The 13,951-nt window shown below is 53.6% G+C and overlaps 1 protein-coding gene across 2 annotated transcripts; it reads right to left on the bottom strand.

Moving 5' to 3' along the window:
• Positions 1 to 6,908: 6,908 nt before the first annotated feature.
• Positions 6,909 to 10,889, bottom strand: PCDH8 (protocadherin 8). Of its 2 annotated transcripts, none has more exons than XM_072854227.1 (3): positions 8,352 to 10,889; positions 7,993 to 8,203; positions 6,909 to 7,529 (listed from the first exon to the last, which is right to left on the bottom strand). In XM_072854227.1, exons 1-3 carry the CDS (start codon positions 10,761 to 10,763, stop codon positions 7,156 to 7,158), a joined length of 2,997 nt encoding a protein of 998 aa, XP_072710328.1. In that variant the 5' UTR covers positions 10,764 to 10,889; the 3' UTR covers positions 6,909 to 7,155. The 2 variants fall into 2 exon arrangements, with proteins under 2 accessions (XP_072710328.1, XP_072710319.1); XM_072854218.1 differs by having other exon boundaries at positions 7,993 to 8,200; positions 8,352 to 10,822.
• Positions 10,890 to 13,951: the final 3,062 nt, after the last annotated feature.

Below are 13,951 nucleotides of genomic sequence, written 5' to 3'. Positions count from 1 at the left end.
CCGCGTACGAGCTCCTCCCGCCAAGGCGGCCTGCCGGGGCCAGGCTTGCCGCAGAGCCGGCACCAGCTGCGGGCTCCGGCGCAGCTACCGGCGCAGGCAGATTCCTGGCTATCTCATTTATCATCATCGCTTCCAGTCCAATTTTGTTCACGCCTTACATTTTTGGTTGTCTTGGATTAAACGTTACCAGAGGAAATAATACTAATAGCCTTTCACAGCGAAAAAATCAACTTCTAAGGCATTTGTTATGGAAAGGATTATAATAAATTAAATGCTTAAACTAGCACTGTGCAAGCATTTTTGTCTTGGATCAAAATGTTTGCACTGGCTGTTTAAACATTTAATTTATTATAATGAGAAATATCATTGTAAAAATAAGCATGTTAATTAAACTTGAGTTTTGCAAATGTGAGTCATCCCATGTGGACACAGTATAATGAATATAGACAGGTAGAGTCTGCATGCCCTTTTTTTTCTCATTAAGAAAATGAACATTTACATCTTTAAACCCTGCAGCTATTAGTTATTTTTAATGAACTGTGTTGCCATTTCAAAGTTAAGCTCTTATATGATGCAATCAGATATTGCTAGGTCAGGGAAGAACTTTGCTAATTAAGTTGCAGAGAAGTTCTTTGCCACAGATAATTGATTAAAGTTGTTACATGGATAATCAGTTTATGCAGTTAAATAAATAAAAATAAATAACTGCTAAGAAAACCTAGGTCATGTCAGGGTGGTAAAATGAAGCAGAACCCCAGCCATTGTGGGGCCCAAAGCAGCCATGAATTTGGAAGCGGCAGACCGAACTTCTTTGTTATGATCTGACGGGGGAGCGAGGGATTGTGGGGACCCTTACAAAGGCGATTTGGACAGTGATGGTTTGCTGCTGGTGTGGGCGAGAATGGATGGAGGCAGGATGCTGGTTCCCTTTCAAGTGAAGTGATCGGAAGCAATTTTTCTGCCTTCCCATGCCACCAAGTCTCTGGTGCATCCAGCTGGTCTTGTACTGGGATTCATCCTATACACCAGGTTGTATGCTGATACGTAAACAAAAAGCACTTGGATTTACTCCCAGCTCTCTCACAGATGTGTTGTGTGGCCTTGAGCATGTTCCTTTACCTCCTGGGCGTTCATAAAGTGCTCTGAGCTATGGCCCTGCAAGCGGTAGAGGTAGTGCTACTCTGTTTTAATTAACATCCTGCCAAGCGGCGTGTTTGGAGGCATCTCAGATCTCTCATTATTGTGCATTACTCAAACAGGCAAAGGTCACAGCAGGCTGCCAGCCCTGGCTGAAACCCATTTCTGAAATGGTCTAGCCCCCAAGGGAGGGAGGAGGAACATCTTTGTTACAGCAGTAAAATTAAACTCTGGGGAGGGAGGAGACCTCAGTGAATTATCCGTGAGCCGCAGCAAAGAGCTGGGGATGGGATGCCCCCGCTCAGGGGTCACACCCCAAATGCACCGTTGTCCCACATGCAGAGATTCAGGCAGTAGCAAATTTGTAGGCAAAAGCAATTTTAAGATCTTGATCTGTGGAGGTGCCTCTTCGTGCTATTCCCTAGCTAGTTGTCCAGTAAACCTGCTTTTAGTGTCTGCTGTAGGATTTTTTGGAAGGTCAAGATTCTTGAATTTCTTCCAAATCCAGTGGACATGTTTTGAATGAAAAGAGAGGATGAGTTAATCTGAGGATCCTCTGTACATAAATGAAATGGGTTGTTTTACCGGGGATTGTCCTCCAAAACCATTGTGTGTTTGCAGCCTCTAGACAGCTTAGTCCCATGTCATGTGGGTCCCACTCTCCTGTCCCCCCCAACTCCCTGCTTTTTTTGTCTTCCTCTCACTGTGAGTGGGAGGGAGAAGAGTTTTCCAGGTGAAGGAAGGAAGCTGTTGCCCTTTCTTCTTCTCTGTGTGCCTCTCTGTCCCTCTGATGGAGTTTTACAGAGTTGTCCATCATCATGGCCTCTGCTGACCTCCCGTAAAGCTCCCTTCTTCTTCTTGCAGGAGTAGATTCAAGTTATCCCTGAGCCATTTTGCTTTAACCATAAGGAGTATTTCTACACGGAGCATGAGCCTGTGGGGAAAGGGAGATCTTGTCTGCAGGGCCTCTTGGGCTGGTTGGTCATTGTTCAGTGAGCTGCCCCATCCCAAGGGGATGGAGCACATGGCTGGGGTTACAGTGACCATCTGCAGAGCAGCCAACCCAGGCAGGGCCAGGGCTCCTCACCTTGGCACAAGGCTACAGTTAGCAGGCAGGCGGGCGAAGAGTCCCAGGAGCTGGGCTGTGAAGGTGGGCAGGGGCTGCCTGGCAGACAGCTGCAGGGACAAATGTCATTTCTTGCACCCGGCTTTGGGCCATCCACCCTGAGACTTTGGGAAACTGCGGAAGTGTAGGTGCCCAGCCGTCTGTGGTGGGCGCAGAGGCTGTTCCCACTATATGCCTGCTTTAGATCTGGAAGAAAGCCTAGAGGTGATATTGCTATGGTGGGAACTGGGAGCTCTTGGAGCCACCTATGTGCTCATGCCAGGACAGAAATACCCACAACTCATGGCACTCAGATAATCCAGAGGACAAGTGGACCATAAAACCTTATTGCTGAGGCCCAATACCTTGACTAAAGAAGCACCCATAAACTGTGAGTCAACTGCTTCATGGCTGGAGGTAGCTGGAAAGTGGATGTCGTGTTGGGATCTGAAGCAGTTGCCCAGAAGGCAAGAATGGGTAGGAAGCAGCCTCCACCTCTGGCCTCCAGCATATTCACCCTATGTACGCTAAGGCAATGGAGCACAACTGGGCTTGGGACAGAGACCTACCTTCAAAGCTGAAAGATGGAGTTGCCACAAAAATGTTTGCATCCGTTCACAGCATTCGACTATAGCACCACATGGGGTTGCTGCCCTGCCTCGCATGCGGGGCCGGTAGGTCCTCCTTACTCAAAAAGTACTGGCAGGGCACAGCAGCCGCAGCAGGAGCTGGCGGGCAAGCAGGGTTTGCCTGCTACAGGCTAAAATGGGTGCTCATGCCTGTGACCCCGAGGATGCTAATACCCACTCAAAAATAATTAATAATTACCAACTGAATGAACCCACTGGCATCTCACAGCCAGGCTAAGTCACTGCTTTTCTCAACTCGGTGGCCATCTGCTCTCTTTCCAATTCAGCTCCCAGGTTTTTAACCCTCCCCAGGCACTGTGGTGTGGGGGAAACCTACAGAAGCCAGCCCCCTCCTGATGCCTTCATTCCTCCCTGCCTGTGGCAGGGTCCCTGGCCCCCTGTGAACTCTCCCAATAGATTAGCATTGGAAGGGCAGCATGCCCCAGGAGCCCTGAGAGTGGTGGGGATCCCACTGCCATGGGCATTGTGGGCATGAGTGCGAAACCAGGTTTTGCATCCATCAGGAAGGATGAGCAAGCAGAGGGATCCTTATCACTACTTAAGGAGAGGGAAACCCAACTCTAGGCAGCTTCTCCAAAGCATCCTCTTAAATAAGGAAGGCTTGAAGACCTTGGCATATACGGTGGGCAGTAACACGTACTTCTCCCCAGTTACCAGTCTGCATTCTTCAGCCTAAATTTGGGCTTAGGTGACATTTGGGGAGTGAGCTGGCATTATCACTAGTGATGCCAAGCCTTCGAAGCATCCAAAAGGCATTAGGTTCCTCCTTGGCCAACTTTGAAATCGCCTAGAAAACTTCAGAGGTTTTACATTACATATAGGTGGATCTACTTGTTGGCTGCTGCCCAAAAGCGCAGTCCTGCCTTCTTCCCAGGCCCTGGGGGCCTCCTCCCTCTTTGCCCCCTCCATGCTAAGCGAATGCAGGTGCCTGCTGTGAGGTGAACCAGACAGCCATCTAGACCAGCCCTAGAACAGACCCCCCCGACCAGCCCTTGTTGTCTGCCACAGGAGCATAGATGCCTACCAGGCATGTAGACACTTATGCATTGGCCACAAAAGGCTCATCTGTCTGAATCGTCAGCTAAATCCCACCCTGGCGTGTCTCTGCCTTCAGGGCCCGGTCCAGGCAGAATTTTCTGAGCATCTCTCATACCTGTTGAGATCCCAGGATTAAACCCCCATCCCAGAGGTCACAGCCATATCCACTTACAAGCATGAGTGCTGCCACCCCATTTTACTAGGAGTCCTGCATCTAGAGCATGCACTGCAGAAACCAGAATTGAAGTGCACAGGCTCTGTTGCAGGCAACAGGGTGAATCCCGCACCTCAACCCGACGCAATGAACTGCCCTTTGGCTGCGGTTACCTCCTGCCAGCCTCCCCCAGGAGAGCCTAGGGACCTGCCATGGAGGTCTTGCAGTACGTATCCCAGGCTTTCAAACTAGATGACAAAGAAGCAGCTTATGAGACTGCCCTGCTTTTTTGACTGAGAGCCTTTCCCTCCCTGCGTTCAGAGTTATGACTAATTACTTCACATGCAGGCTTGCTGCTCTGCATCACTGATGATTAGCTGGCAGGGAGGCTCCCAGCCTTCCTTCTTAGCACCCACCCTTCAGCCCCAACTTCAGCCCTAAATTTAACCAAGACGACCCTCTTAGTTCATTAGATGCGTCATGATTTTTACTACTAGGTTTAGATGAATTGCCAGAGATGCTCACCTATTTTCCTGACCATAAAAGCTGTTGCTTCCCAGTTGAGTCTTGCATCAGCCTGATTTCAATTCCCTTCAAGTACAGTCTCTGAAGCTCTCTGCCCACCACAAATCTTCATGCAGCAGCTTCTGTGAAGCCCCTGTTAGAACTCAGACTGTGTGTGCAGGAAAACTTGGTCAGGCTCTGCTATGTGGGCTTGAGAAAGCTGGAAGTCAGGGGAGAAAGGGAATTTCTGTTGGTTAAGGGAGATGCAGGTGGGATACTGTTTTCTATCTACATTTTGAGGCACAAGTCTAATAGGGTCTTGTTTATGTCTAAGAAGGCTTTATATTTTCTTTGTGAGTCATCTTCTATATATATGTCCCATACTAATTAGACATATAATTGAAGAATTCACAATAAAACCCAAAAGCTTTGTCATGCACAAATTTCTGGATTCGTTATTTGTAGAAAATGCAAAATTATATACTCCAAGTGAGTAGCAGTTCTTCCTTTTGGAAAAGTTCAGTCCAATATTAAAACTCCAATATAAGTGTTATCTCTGTTATAAACATTTTTTGAACATAGGAAGAAATGCTCATGCTTAGTTTGTTTCATTCAATGCTTTTCTATACCTGATTTCAGCAGAGGGATTTGAGATCTGCTTTTAACTTGAAACCTTGAGGGGAGGGAATTTCAAAGCTCTATTTTTTTTTTTCAGGCCTTTGTCATTTCTAGGAGGAGGCAAAATATGTAGCTGTATTGGCTGAGATGGAGTTAATTTTCCCCATAGCAGCCCTCATAGTGCTGTGCTTTGTATTGGTAGCTAGGAAGGTGTTGATGACACACCAGTGTCTTGGCTACCGCTGAGCAGTGCTCGCACAGCATCAAGGCTGTCTCTCCAACATTCTCCCCTCACCAGTAGGCTGGGGGTGGGCAAGATCTTGGGAGGGGACATAGCCAGGACAGCTGACCCAAGCTGACCAAAGGGATATTCCATACCATATGACGTCTGCTCAGCAATAAAAGCTAAGAGAAAAGAGGAGGAGGGGGAGCATTCGGTACTACGACGTTTGTCTTCTGGAGCAACTGCTACGTGTACTGAAGTCCTACTTCCCGGGAAGTGGCTGGACAGCGCCTGCTGATGGGAAGTAGAGAATAAATCTTTTGTTTTCCTTTGCTTCTGCACCCGGCCTTTGCTTTTGCTTTATTAACCTGCCTTTATCTTGACCCATGAGGTTTTTTCCATCTTATTTTCTCCCCGCCCTGTCCTGCTGAGGAGGGGAGTGATAGAGCAGCTTGGTAGGCACCTGGTGTCCAGCCAAGGTCAACCCACCACAGTAGCATGGACAATCTCAACATAATCAACATCTATTCTTTCTCTGTTCTATGCACAAATATAAACCTATATTTTCTCTTGGTGTATAAATATACATACAAAAATGCAAGTTACCATCCTTTAGTAAGGCTGCCTTCAGAAGGGATAAACACATAAGCACATACCTATGCAGCTTAACTTAAATCAATGTCTCAGCCAGATCAGAAAGCGAAGTGCTCTAGTGGCTCCTGATGCAAAGATACTTGCATAGCGTGAAAGCTTCAGTTGATGGATGTAGTTTCATTTGCTTCACTGAAATTACACCGCTTCCCACCAGTGAAGGATGGGGCTGGAAGAGCTCAGACCAGGTAGTGAAAAGCAAAGGCCAGCTCTGTCACGGAGCCCTCCCTGCCACCCTGCAACCCATCATTAAAATCTCTAAAGCTAAACCTCCTGTGAGGTATTGCTGGAGATGAAGCATAGGCGAGACTAAAAGTAGCATCGTTCATGCTCCTCCCCACTGCGTTTCTCTGCACAAAATACTTTTGTTGACCTGCCAAGACCTCTATGCTCTGAAGCATGAAATCCATGAACAGATCCCTCCGACACATCACAAAACCTTTATTAGTGTTTATCAGTGACACAGATTACAGGAACCAAAGGCAATTAAATAACATTTAAGTTGACCACAGACTCAAGAGATACAAGTCACATTTGGCAAGGCAAACTTCTCAGTACACTGGGTTGCTTAGTTTATTATTACACCATGAAAGAGGAATTTCCCTTACAAGGTTCTACATATTCAGGAGTTATGATTAATTATTATTATTGTGTCTTTCAGACAGTTCCTTTGGCAAGAATTCCCATTTTTTAAGCTTTTATTATATAAAAATATAACCAATTTTCATTATGTACAAACATTACATTACACAATATACAGGTTAAAAACACTACAAAAAATGGCAGGCCATGGGTGAACCAAAACAACAAAAAAGCCAATGTAGAAAACATGAAAAAAAATTTAAATACTGCACATTTCATAAAAATTACATTAACTACAAACAATTTTTTTTGTTTGCAAATATCAAACAGTACTGATGTGATTGGAAATCTTTCCCAACAATTTCATTTTTAAGGCACATCTTGCATATTTACATGTACGACACCGGATCTGGTCAATAACTTAAAGGCTCTCGGGAGTGACCTAGTCATGTGCGAGCAGGGACGTGTGTACTCAGGTGGGGAGCGTGTTGGGCTACACTTTCTCAGCTGTGTCAGTCTGGGGGCCCAGGTATCTAGTCGAGGGGGCTGGGTAGAGGGGCACCCCAATCTCCTGAAGGTCAGGGAGCCGTGCGGGGCGCGGTGGGGAGAGCAGCGTGATCGTCCGGTCAAAGTCCCTGTGCAGCACTTTCTCGTAGACGCTCTGAAGCCCCACTGTTTTGGGCAGCTGGGCTTGATAAAAGTTGTCCCTGCGAAGGGGATCCCTGGGCAAGGACGTGCTCTTGCAGAAGGTGGAGAGGGGTGCTGAAGGATGGGGAGAGGGGTGAGGGTTGGCTCGGCCGCAGGAGGGGCTCCAGCAGCGGTCTGAGTGGCCCAGGATCTTGCACTCGGCCGTACATGCCCACAGACCTAAAGGGAGAGAGGAGAAACCTGTTGTTACTGCAGGAATAAATCCACATAATTCATAATCCTCAGAGTTATCAGTCACGGGATGATTCAATGCACTGACAGTGGGAGTTGGGAGGCGATGCTCTACGGCACAACAAAAAAACACACTTGGGAAGGTTATGTCGTGCTAAGGACACTCCTCACAATCCTAACTTTAAGGGAAGCTTTTTGGGGAGGAAAAAACCCAATCCTACAGTACTTCCAGCACCTGCTAATTTGTGCTGGGTGCTCAGTGCAGGGAGGAACCAGCGTCTAGCAGCCTGCTGAGAAGAGACGGGCAGTTTGAGTCACACAGCATCAGGCTTCCCCCTCCAGCTGCCCTGCCTCATTACTGTGCCCCGGGGATGGGTCCCTCCGTCCACCTCCCTGTCCACCCGTCCACCTCTCCGGAGGGGCCAACTGGGAGCAGGGGCTGAGCCCTTACCGTTCTGCATATGTGTGATGAGATCTTTCTTCAGGGCATCTCCACTGATATCCGAGTCGCTGTCGTTAAAATCGCTGTCACCTTTGCCACTGTCTTTGCCACTGAACTTCTCTGCCTCTCGGCCGGAGATGGTGTTGAACGAGTGCCCCTTCCAAATGGCCACGGGGGGAGCAGGCTCCTTGCCGTAGCTTGGAGTGGCAGCGAAACCCTGCTGGGGTGGAGTGGGGGATCAAAGGAGATGTGAGAGGGAACATAGTGAAGTGTAAATAGGCATCAGAACTGCATCTCTGCAATTCACATCCTCCGAGACACCCCCCCCCACACACCCTCCGACCCCCTTCCCCATGCCAGGATCTTACCTCCCCGCTTGGTCCTCGGAGCCTCTTCTGGCCCTCGTAGAGGCAAGCGCTGTCGCTGCCGCTCTCAGTGGTGGAGATCTCTTCGGCAGCTGGAGAAGGGTCGGGGCTGGTGAAAGAGGTTTTGCTGGGAAAGGTTCGTACCTCAAACACATTCCCCCTCCGGCTGCTCTCCTCCTGCTGGCCCTTCTCCAGGTGGGAGATGTCTATCTGCTCCTTCAAGGAAGAGTTGTTTTTGATCTCATTCCCCTTCTTGCGCCTGTTGCAGGTGGTGGCGATGGTGATTATAGCCACCAGGAGGAGGGTGCAGCTGCCCGCCAGGACGATGATCACGATCAGAGGGATGTCCCACTGCAAAGCCTTTCCTTCCCAGGAGCTGGGCTTGGCTATCTCCTGGATACTGGAAGGAGCAGTGGCAGTCACCAGGAAGTTGACTGTGGCAGTCGTGGCCAGGGGGGGTCTGCCGTTGTCTGTCACAGTAAGGATGACCTTGAACAGCTGTCCCAGCTCTTCAGAGAGGTCACCCCTCAGCACAATGTCCCCAGTACTTGGGTTGATGGTGAAAAGGTCCTGCTGGGGCTCTTCCAGGAAGGCAAAGGTGAGCTCGGCATTGGCCCCATCATCTGCATCTCGAGCTTTGATCTGGGCCACCAGGGAGTCGCGGGAGGTCTTGCTGGACACGCTGATTTCCACCGTCCCGTTGGTGAGCACCGGGTGAATGATGATGGGAGGGTTGTCGTTCTGGTCCACCATCCTCACTTTGACAAGGGTGCTGCTGGAAAGCTGCGGGGAGCCTCCATCAGTGGCCTGGATCCTCAGGTCCAACTGCTTGAGGATCTCATAGTTGAACGTCCTGAGCGCATAGATGGCCCCGGTGGCAGGGTCCACGGAGACATAGGTGGAGATGGGGGCCCCCATGACCTGTGTCTCCAGGAGACGGTAGGTGACCTTACCATTGTGGCCCAGATCAGGGTCGCGGGCCACCACAGTGGTGATATAGGCACCTGGGGGGTTGTTCTCTGGCACAGCCACCTCATAGAGGGGCTTGGCGAAGAGTGGCGCATTGTCATTCTCATCGCTCACCCGCACTGTGTACTGGCGGACAGTCTTGAAGGGCGGCGAGCCCAGGTCCTCGGCCACCACAGTGAGGTTGTACTCGGGGATGCGCTCGCGGTCCAGTGCTGCCGTGGTGACGATCATGTAGCTGTCCTCATAGGCACGCTGCAGGGCAAAGTGGTCATGGCCGCGGAGGCTGCAGCGCACCTGCCCGTTGGCACCCGAGTCACGGTCTGAGGCACTGACGAGGGCCACGAAGCTCTCGCTGGCCGCTGCTTCGCTGACATAGGCCACACCAGCGGCGCTGGCGGCACCACGGAGAGCACTGATGCTGATGCGCGGTGCATTGTCGTTGACATCGGCGAGGCGCACGATGACGGTACAGGTGGCGGCGCGGGGACTGGCGCCACGGTCCTGGGCACGCACATCCAGCTCGTAGGTGCGGGTGCGCTCGTAGTCCACAGCGGCCTCCAGCGTGAGGCGGCCCGAGCGTGGGTCGAGGCGGAAGAGCCGCCGCGCCTCGGGGGGCACTTGGCTGCCGAAGGCATAGACCACCTCGCCGTTGGGGCCCTCGTCAGGGTCGGCGGCATCCAGGTCGAGCAGCAGGGAGCCGGGTGGGGCGTCCTCGGGCAGCTCCACTGTGACCGAGCCCTGGGTGAAGGCAGGGCTGTTGTCGTTGGCATCGAGGACACGGACGTGCACGGTGGCCGTGCCCGAGCGTGCTGGGCTGCCGCCATCCTTGGCCACCAGCTCCAGCGTGTAGGAGGGCTGGCGCTCACGGTCCAGCTCCTGGAGCAGCACCAGGTCGGCGCAGCGTGCCCCATCCGCCCGCGTCTGTGCCTCCACGCCAAAGTGGCTGTTGAGGGAGACCTGGAAGCTCTGGATGGAGTTGGAGCCCACGTCCTCATCCACAGCCACCTCCAGCGGCAGGCGGGTGCCTGGTGCGGCACTCTCTGACACCTCCAGTGCCATCTGGGCGCGGGGGAAGCGTGGTGCATTGTCGTTGATGTCGCGCACCTCCAGCTCCACGTGCACCAGGCGGTAGCGCTCCCGCCAGCAGCTCACCACGTCGAAGGCCAGGATGCACTGGGGGGCCTGCCCGCACAGCCGCTCGCGGTCCAGCCCCGCTTCACCGATGCTCAGCTGCCCGTCCTCCTCCCGCACCCGCACCAGCGAGCTGTTGCTGAACTGCCGCATCAGGCGGAAGCTCATCTCCCCCGGCGCCTTCACCGGCATCTCGTCGGCCAGCGTACCGATCACCGTGCCCGGCGCGCCCTCCTCGTCGGTGCGGTACCTCACCGTCTTGCAGCGGGACAGGGCCAGCAGGCAGGCGACGGCCAGCAGCCGCAGGGGGCTCATGGCACTTGCGCGGGGCTCAGCCCGACGGCGCGGTCCGGGCTGTCGGGGGGCGAGGACGACGCGCGGTACCCGGGGTGCGATGCGCGGTACCCGGGGTGCGATGCGCGGTACCCGGGGTGCGATGCGCGGTACCCGGGGTGCGGCTCCGCGCGCCCGCCACCGCCGTCTGCGCCCTCCGCGCCTCCGCACCGCCTTTATAGACGGCGGTATGCAAATGAGCGGGCGGCGGAGCCAATGGGAGGCGGCGGGGCGCGGGCGGCCCCCCGGCGGTCCCCGGGGCGGGGCGGCTCCGGCAGCCGGCGGGAGCGGGCGCGGGCGCGGGCGCGGGGCGCGGGGCGCGGGGCGCTGGCCTTTGTGTCCTGTAACTCGCCGGGGTTTGGGGTTTTTCCCTTTTTCTCCGGCGTTGTTCCTTCCCCCCCTTCGCCTTCTGTCTTTTTTCCCCTCTTTCTTTCTTTCTTTCCTCCCCCTCCCGTGTTTTCTCTCTCTCCGGAGGCGCGGCAGCGGAGCTGGCGCGGGGAGCGCGGAGCGTTAAACGCGCGGCGGGGTTTGTTAATTGTGCCGCAGGTCGGACGGGTGCCGTGTCGTGGCACGCCGTGTCGTGTCGCGGCATGTCGTGCCGTGTCGCGGCGTGCCGCGCGGGCGCGGGTGGGGGCGCGGGCGCGGGGCGGCGGCGGGCGCGGATTAAGCGGGGTGCGGGGGGGCTGGCGGCATTCAGCTGCGCGGCCGGAGCGGTGTGTTCCTCGCGTGAGAGCCTGTGATCAGCGCCGTAAGTCGCCTTTCAGGAGGTGTCCCCGCATGCTTTAGTATGCATGTCACCGCCCGGGTTTCTTAAGCCTGGGGCACTAGCAGGCGAGGAAAAAAAAAAAAAAAAAAAAAGAAAGAAAAAGTTCCAAATAGGATTTAGCATAAGCTCGAGGAGATTTGGAAAGGTTTCAAAGATCAGGCTGTATCAAAGGCTTATGAAGCCCTCGTTAGCTGTAGAAATATAATAGCGTGGCAGGCTATCCCATTCGAGGAACCAATGTCTGTATTATTTCACTATGACAGGCTAAGGGGAGAGAAAGTTGAACAGTTTCCACAGAGGAGTTGGACTAAGTTGAATATAATGAGCAAACGCCACATGTATCCATTATGTCCCTCTATTCATTCCCAATCACTGCCATAACTCTTTGACTAAACGATGATGAGCGCTGAATTACACACAATGCCCTGCTCATATTAAAATACATTTAAGACCTATCCCTCCTGGTGCCCTGTTACGCCTATTCACAGGATTTTCTTTTTGTCCTAATAGGGTCTCTCTGGGAAGCAACACCAGTCTCGTTCCAGAAGAACAAAATAACAGCATGAGGCTGAAACCTGGCACGAACCGGGGGGAACGAAACCATCTGCCCCGCAAGGCACCAAGGCCCCGCGCAGAGCCCGGCGCAGCCTCCGGCCCCACGGTGCCTGGGCGGCCATGGGGAGGGCGGCTGCCGGGGAGGGAAGCTGGGGGTCCCGATGGGCGGCCGGCTCTCTGGGACGCTGCATGCCCTTCCTTCTCTCTTTCCCTCTTCCTTCCCTCTTTTCTTTCCTCCTTTCCCTTCTTCCCTCTTCCCTCTCCTTCCTTCCTCCCTCCTTCCCTCCCTCCTTCCCTCCCTCCCTCCCTCCCTTCCTCCCTTCCTTCCTTCCTTCCTTCCTTCCTTTCTTCCTTCCTCCCTCCCTCCCTTCCTTCCTTTTCTTCCTTCCTTCTTTTCTTCCTTCTTCCTTCCTCCCTCCCTTCCTTCCTTCCTTCCTCCCTCCCTTCCTTCCTTCCTTCCTTCCTTCCTTCCTTCCTTCCTTCCTTCCTTCCTTCCTTCCTTCCTTCCTTCCTTCTTCTCTTTCGCTCTCCTTTCCTCCTTCCTCTCCCTCTTTCCTTTTGTCTTTCCTCTCCCTCTTTCTTTTCCTCCTTCATTTCCCTCTTTCCGTTCATCTTTCCTTTCCTCCTTCCTTTCCCTCTTTCCTTGCCTCCTTTGCCTCTTCCTTGCTTCCTTCCTTCCCTCCCTCCTTCCCTTTCCTCCTTCCCTCTTTCCACGTGTCAGGGAACCTAAGAGATGCCTTTTAAAGGAAGAGGGGGGACAAACTGAATGCCCCCCCGCCCCGGTTTCCTTTGGAAACCTCGGATAGAAGCGCTCCGCTCCGCTCCGCTCCGCGCACGAAGCGATGTCGCATCCCGGGGGGCTCCGTCCCCGGCTCCGTGCGGGGCCGCCCCCCTCAGCAGGGGCACCCCGGAGCTGCGCGGGGCGCTGCGCGGGGCGTTGCGCGGGGCTTTGCGCGGGGCGCTGCGCGGGGCGGCACGCGAGCGGGGGCCGGCGGGCTGCCCGCAGTGCCGGCTTATGGAGATGGGATTTAAATCGCGCCTCAGCGCTGACTGCGGGGACGCGGGGAGGGGGGCACGCTGGGCCGCCCACAAAAGCTCCCCAAACGCCTGGGTTTCACACCAACAGCCGCCGCGCAGCTCTTCTCTCCCGCCCGCGGCAGCTCCGCAGCCGGCTGTCTGCCGGGGCGGGGGGCGGCCGGGCCGGGCCGGGCTTCGGGGTCCGGGGTGCGGGGTGCGGGGGCGGCGGGCTGCGCGCCTGGGAACGGGGCTGCCGGCCGGGAGCGGGCAGCGGGCAGCGGGGCGGCCCCTCGTGTGTAACAGGATTATCTTTGCCATTTCAAGTTCCATACAGCATGTAATTTATTTTTAATTGGGATTAGATCGGGCAGGGAAGGAGACCAGACCTCCCCCCCTCCACCTCCCCCTCCCCGCAAAGGCATGGCTATTCCACGAGGAGCTCTTATTCTTTATAAGAAAATCAATCAATCGATAAACCAGGACCTGCGTTCACCTCCCACACACTTTGCAGGAGAAAAGGGTGCAAAGGGCTGTATTTTCAATGTGTGCTCAAGTATCTGCATCAGAAGGGGCTTGGAAATCCTTCCCCCTTCCCATTCACCCGGTCCCCATCTCACGCACTTTCGATCCAAACCCATTCTTAAGAGGGTCCCAGTGGGGTCTTGCTCCTCTTGCCTTTTTTTTAGAGGGAAAATGCACTTTCTGCCTGCCTGGGTTATTCTTTTTCCACAGTCGTGACTTTGATTTAAAAAGAAAAACCATAGCAGTCACTCCGCCGGAGCAAAGCCTTCTCCCCAATAGTTTGGATAGAGTCCATTACAGAAATGTTCTG

This window comes from Ciconia boyciana, chromosome 1 (assembly GCF_034638445.1).
Source record: "Ciconia boyciana chromosome 1, ASM3463844v1, whole genome shotgun sequence".
Classification (NCBI taxonomy): Eukaryota; Metazoa; Chordata; class Aves; order Ciconiiformes; family Ciconiidae; genus Ciconia; species Ciconia boyciana.
Note: the sequence above shows the minus strand (reverse complement) of the source record. Positions and strands in the feature narration are given on the sequence as shown.

Bases quoted from the DNA above. Each gene is read 5' to 3' on its own strand.
- PCDH8 (XM_072854227.1), bottom strand. From the start codon at position 10,763: ATGAGCCCCCTGCGGCTGCTGGCCGTCGCCTGCCTGCTGGCCCTGTCC. The intron at 8,204-8,351 runs GTAAGATCCTGG...ACTCCACCCCAG, and splicing joins TCCGAGGACCAAGCGGGGAG to CAGGGTTTCGCTGCCACTCC. The intron at 7,530-7,992 runs GTAAGGGCTCAG...CTCTCCCTTTAG, and splicing joins CATCACACATATGCAGAACG to GTCTGTGGGCATGTACGGCC.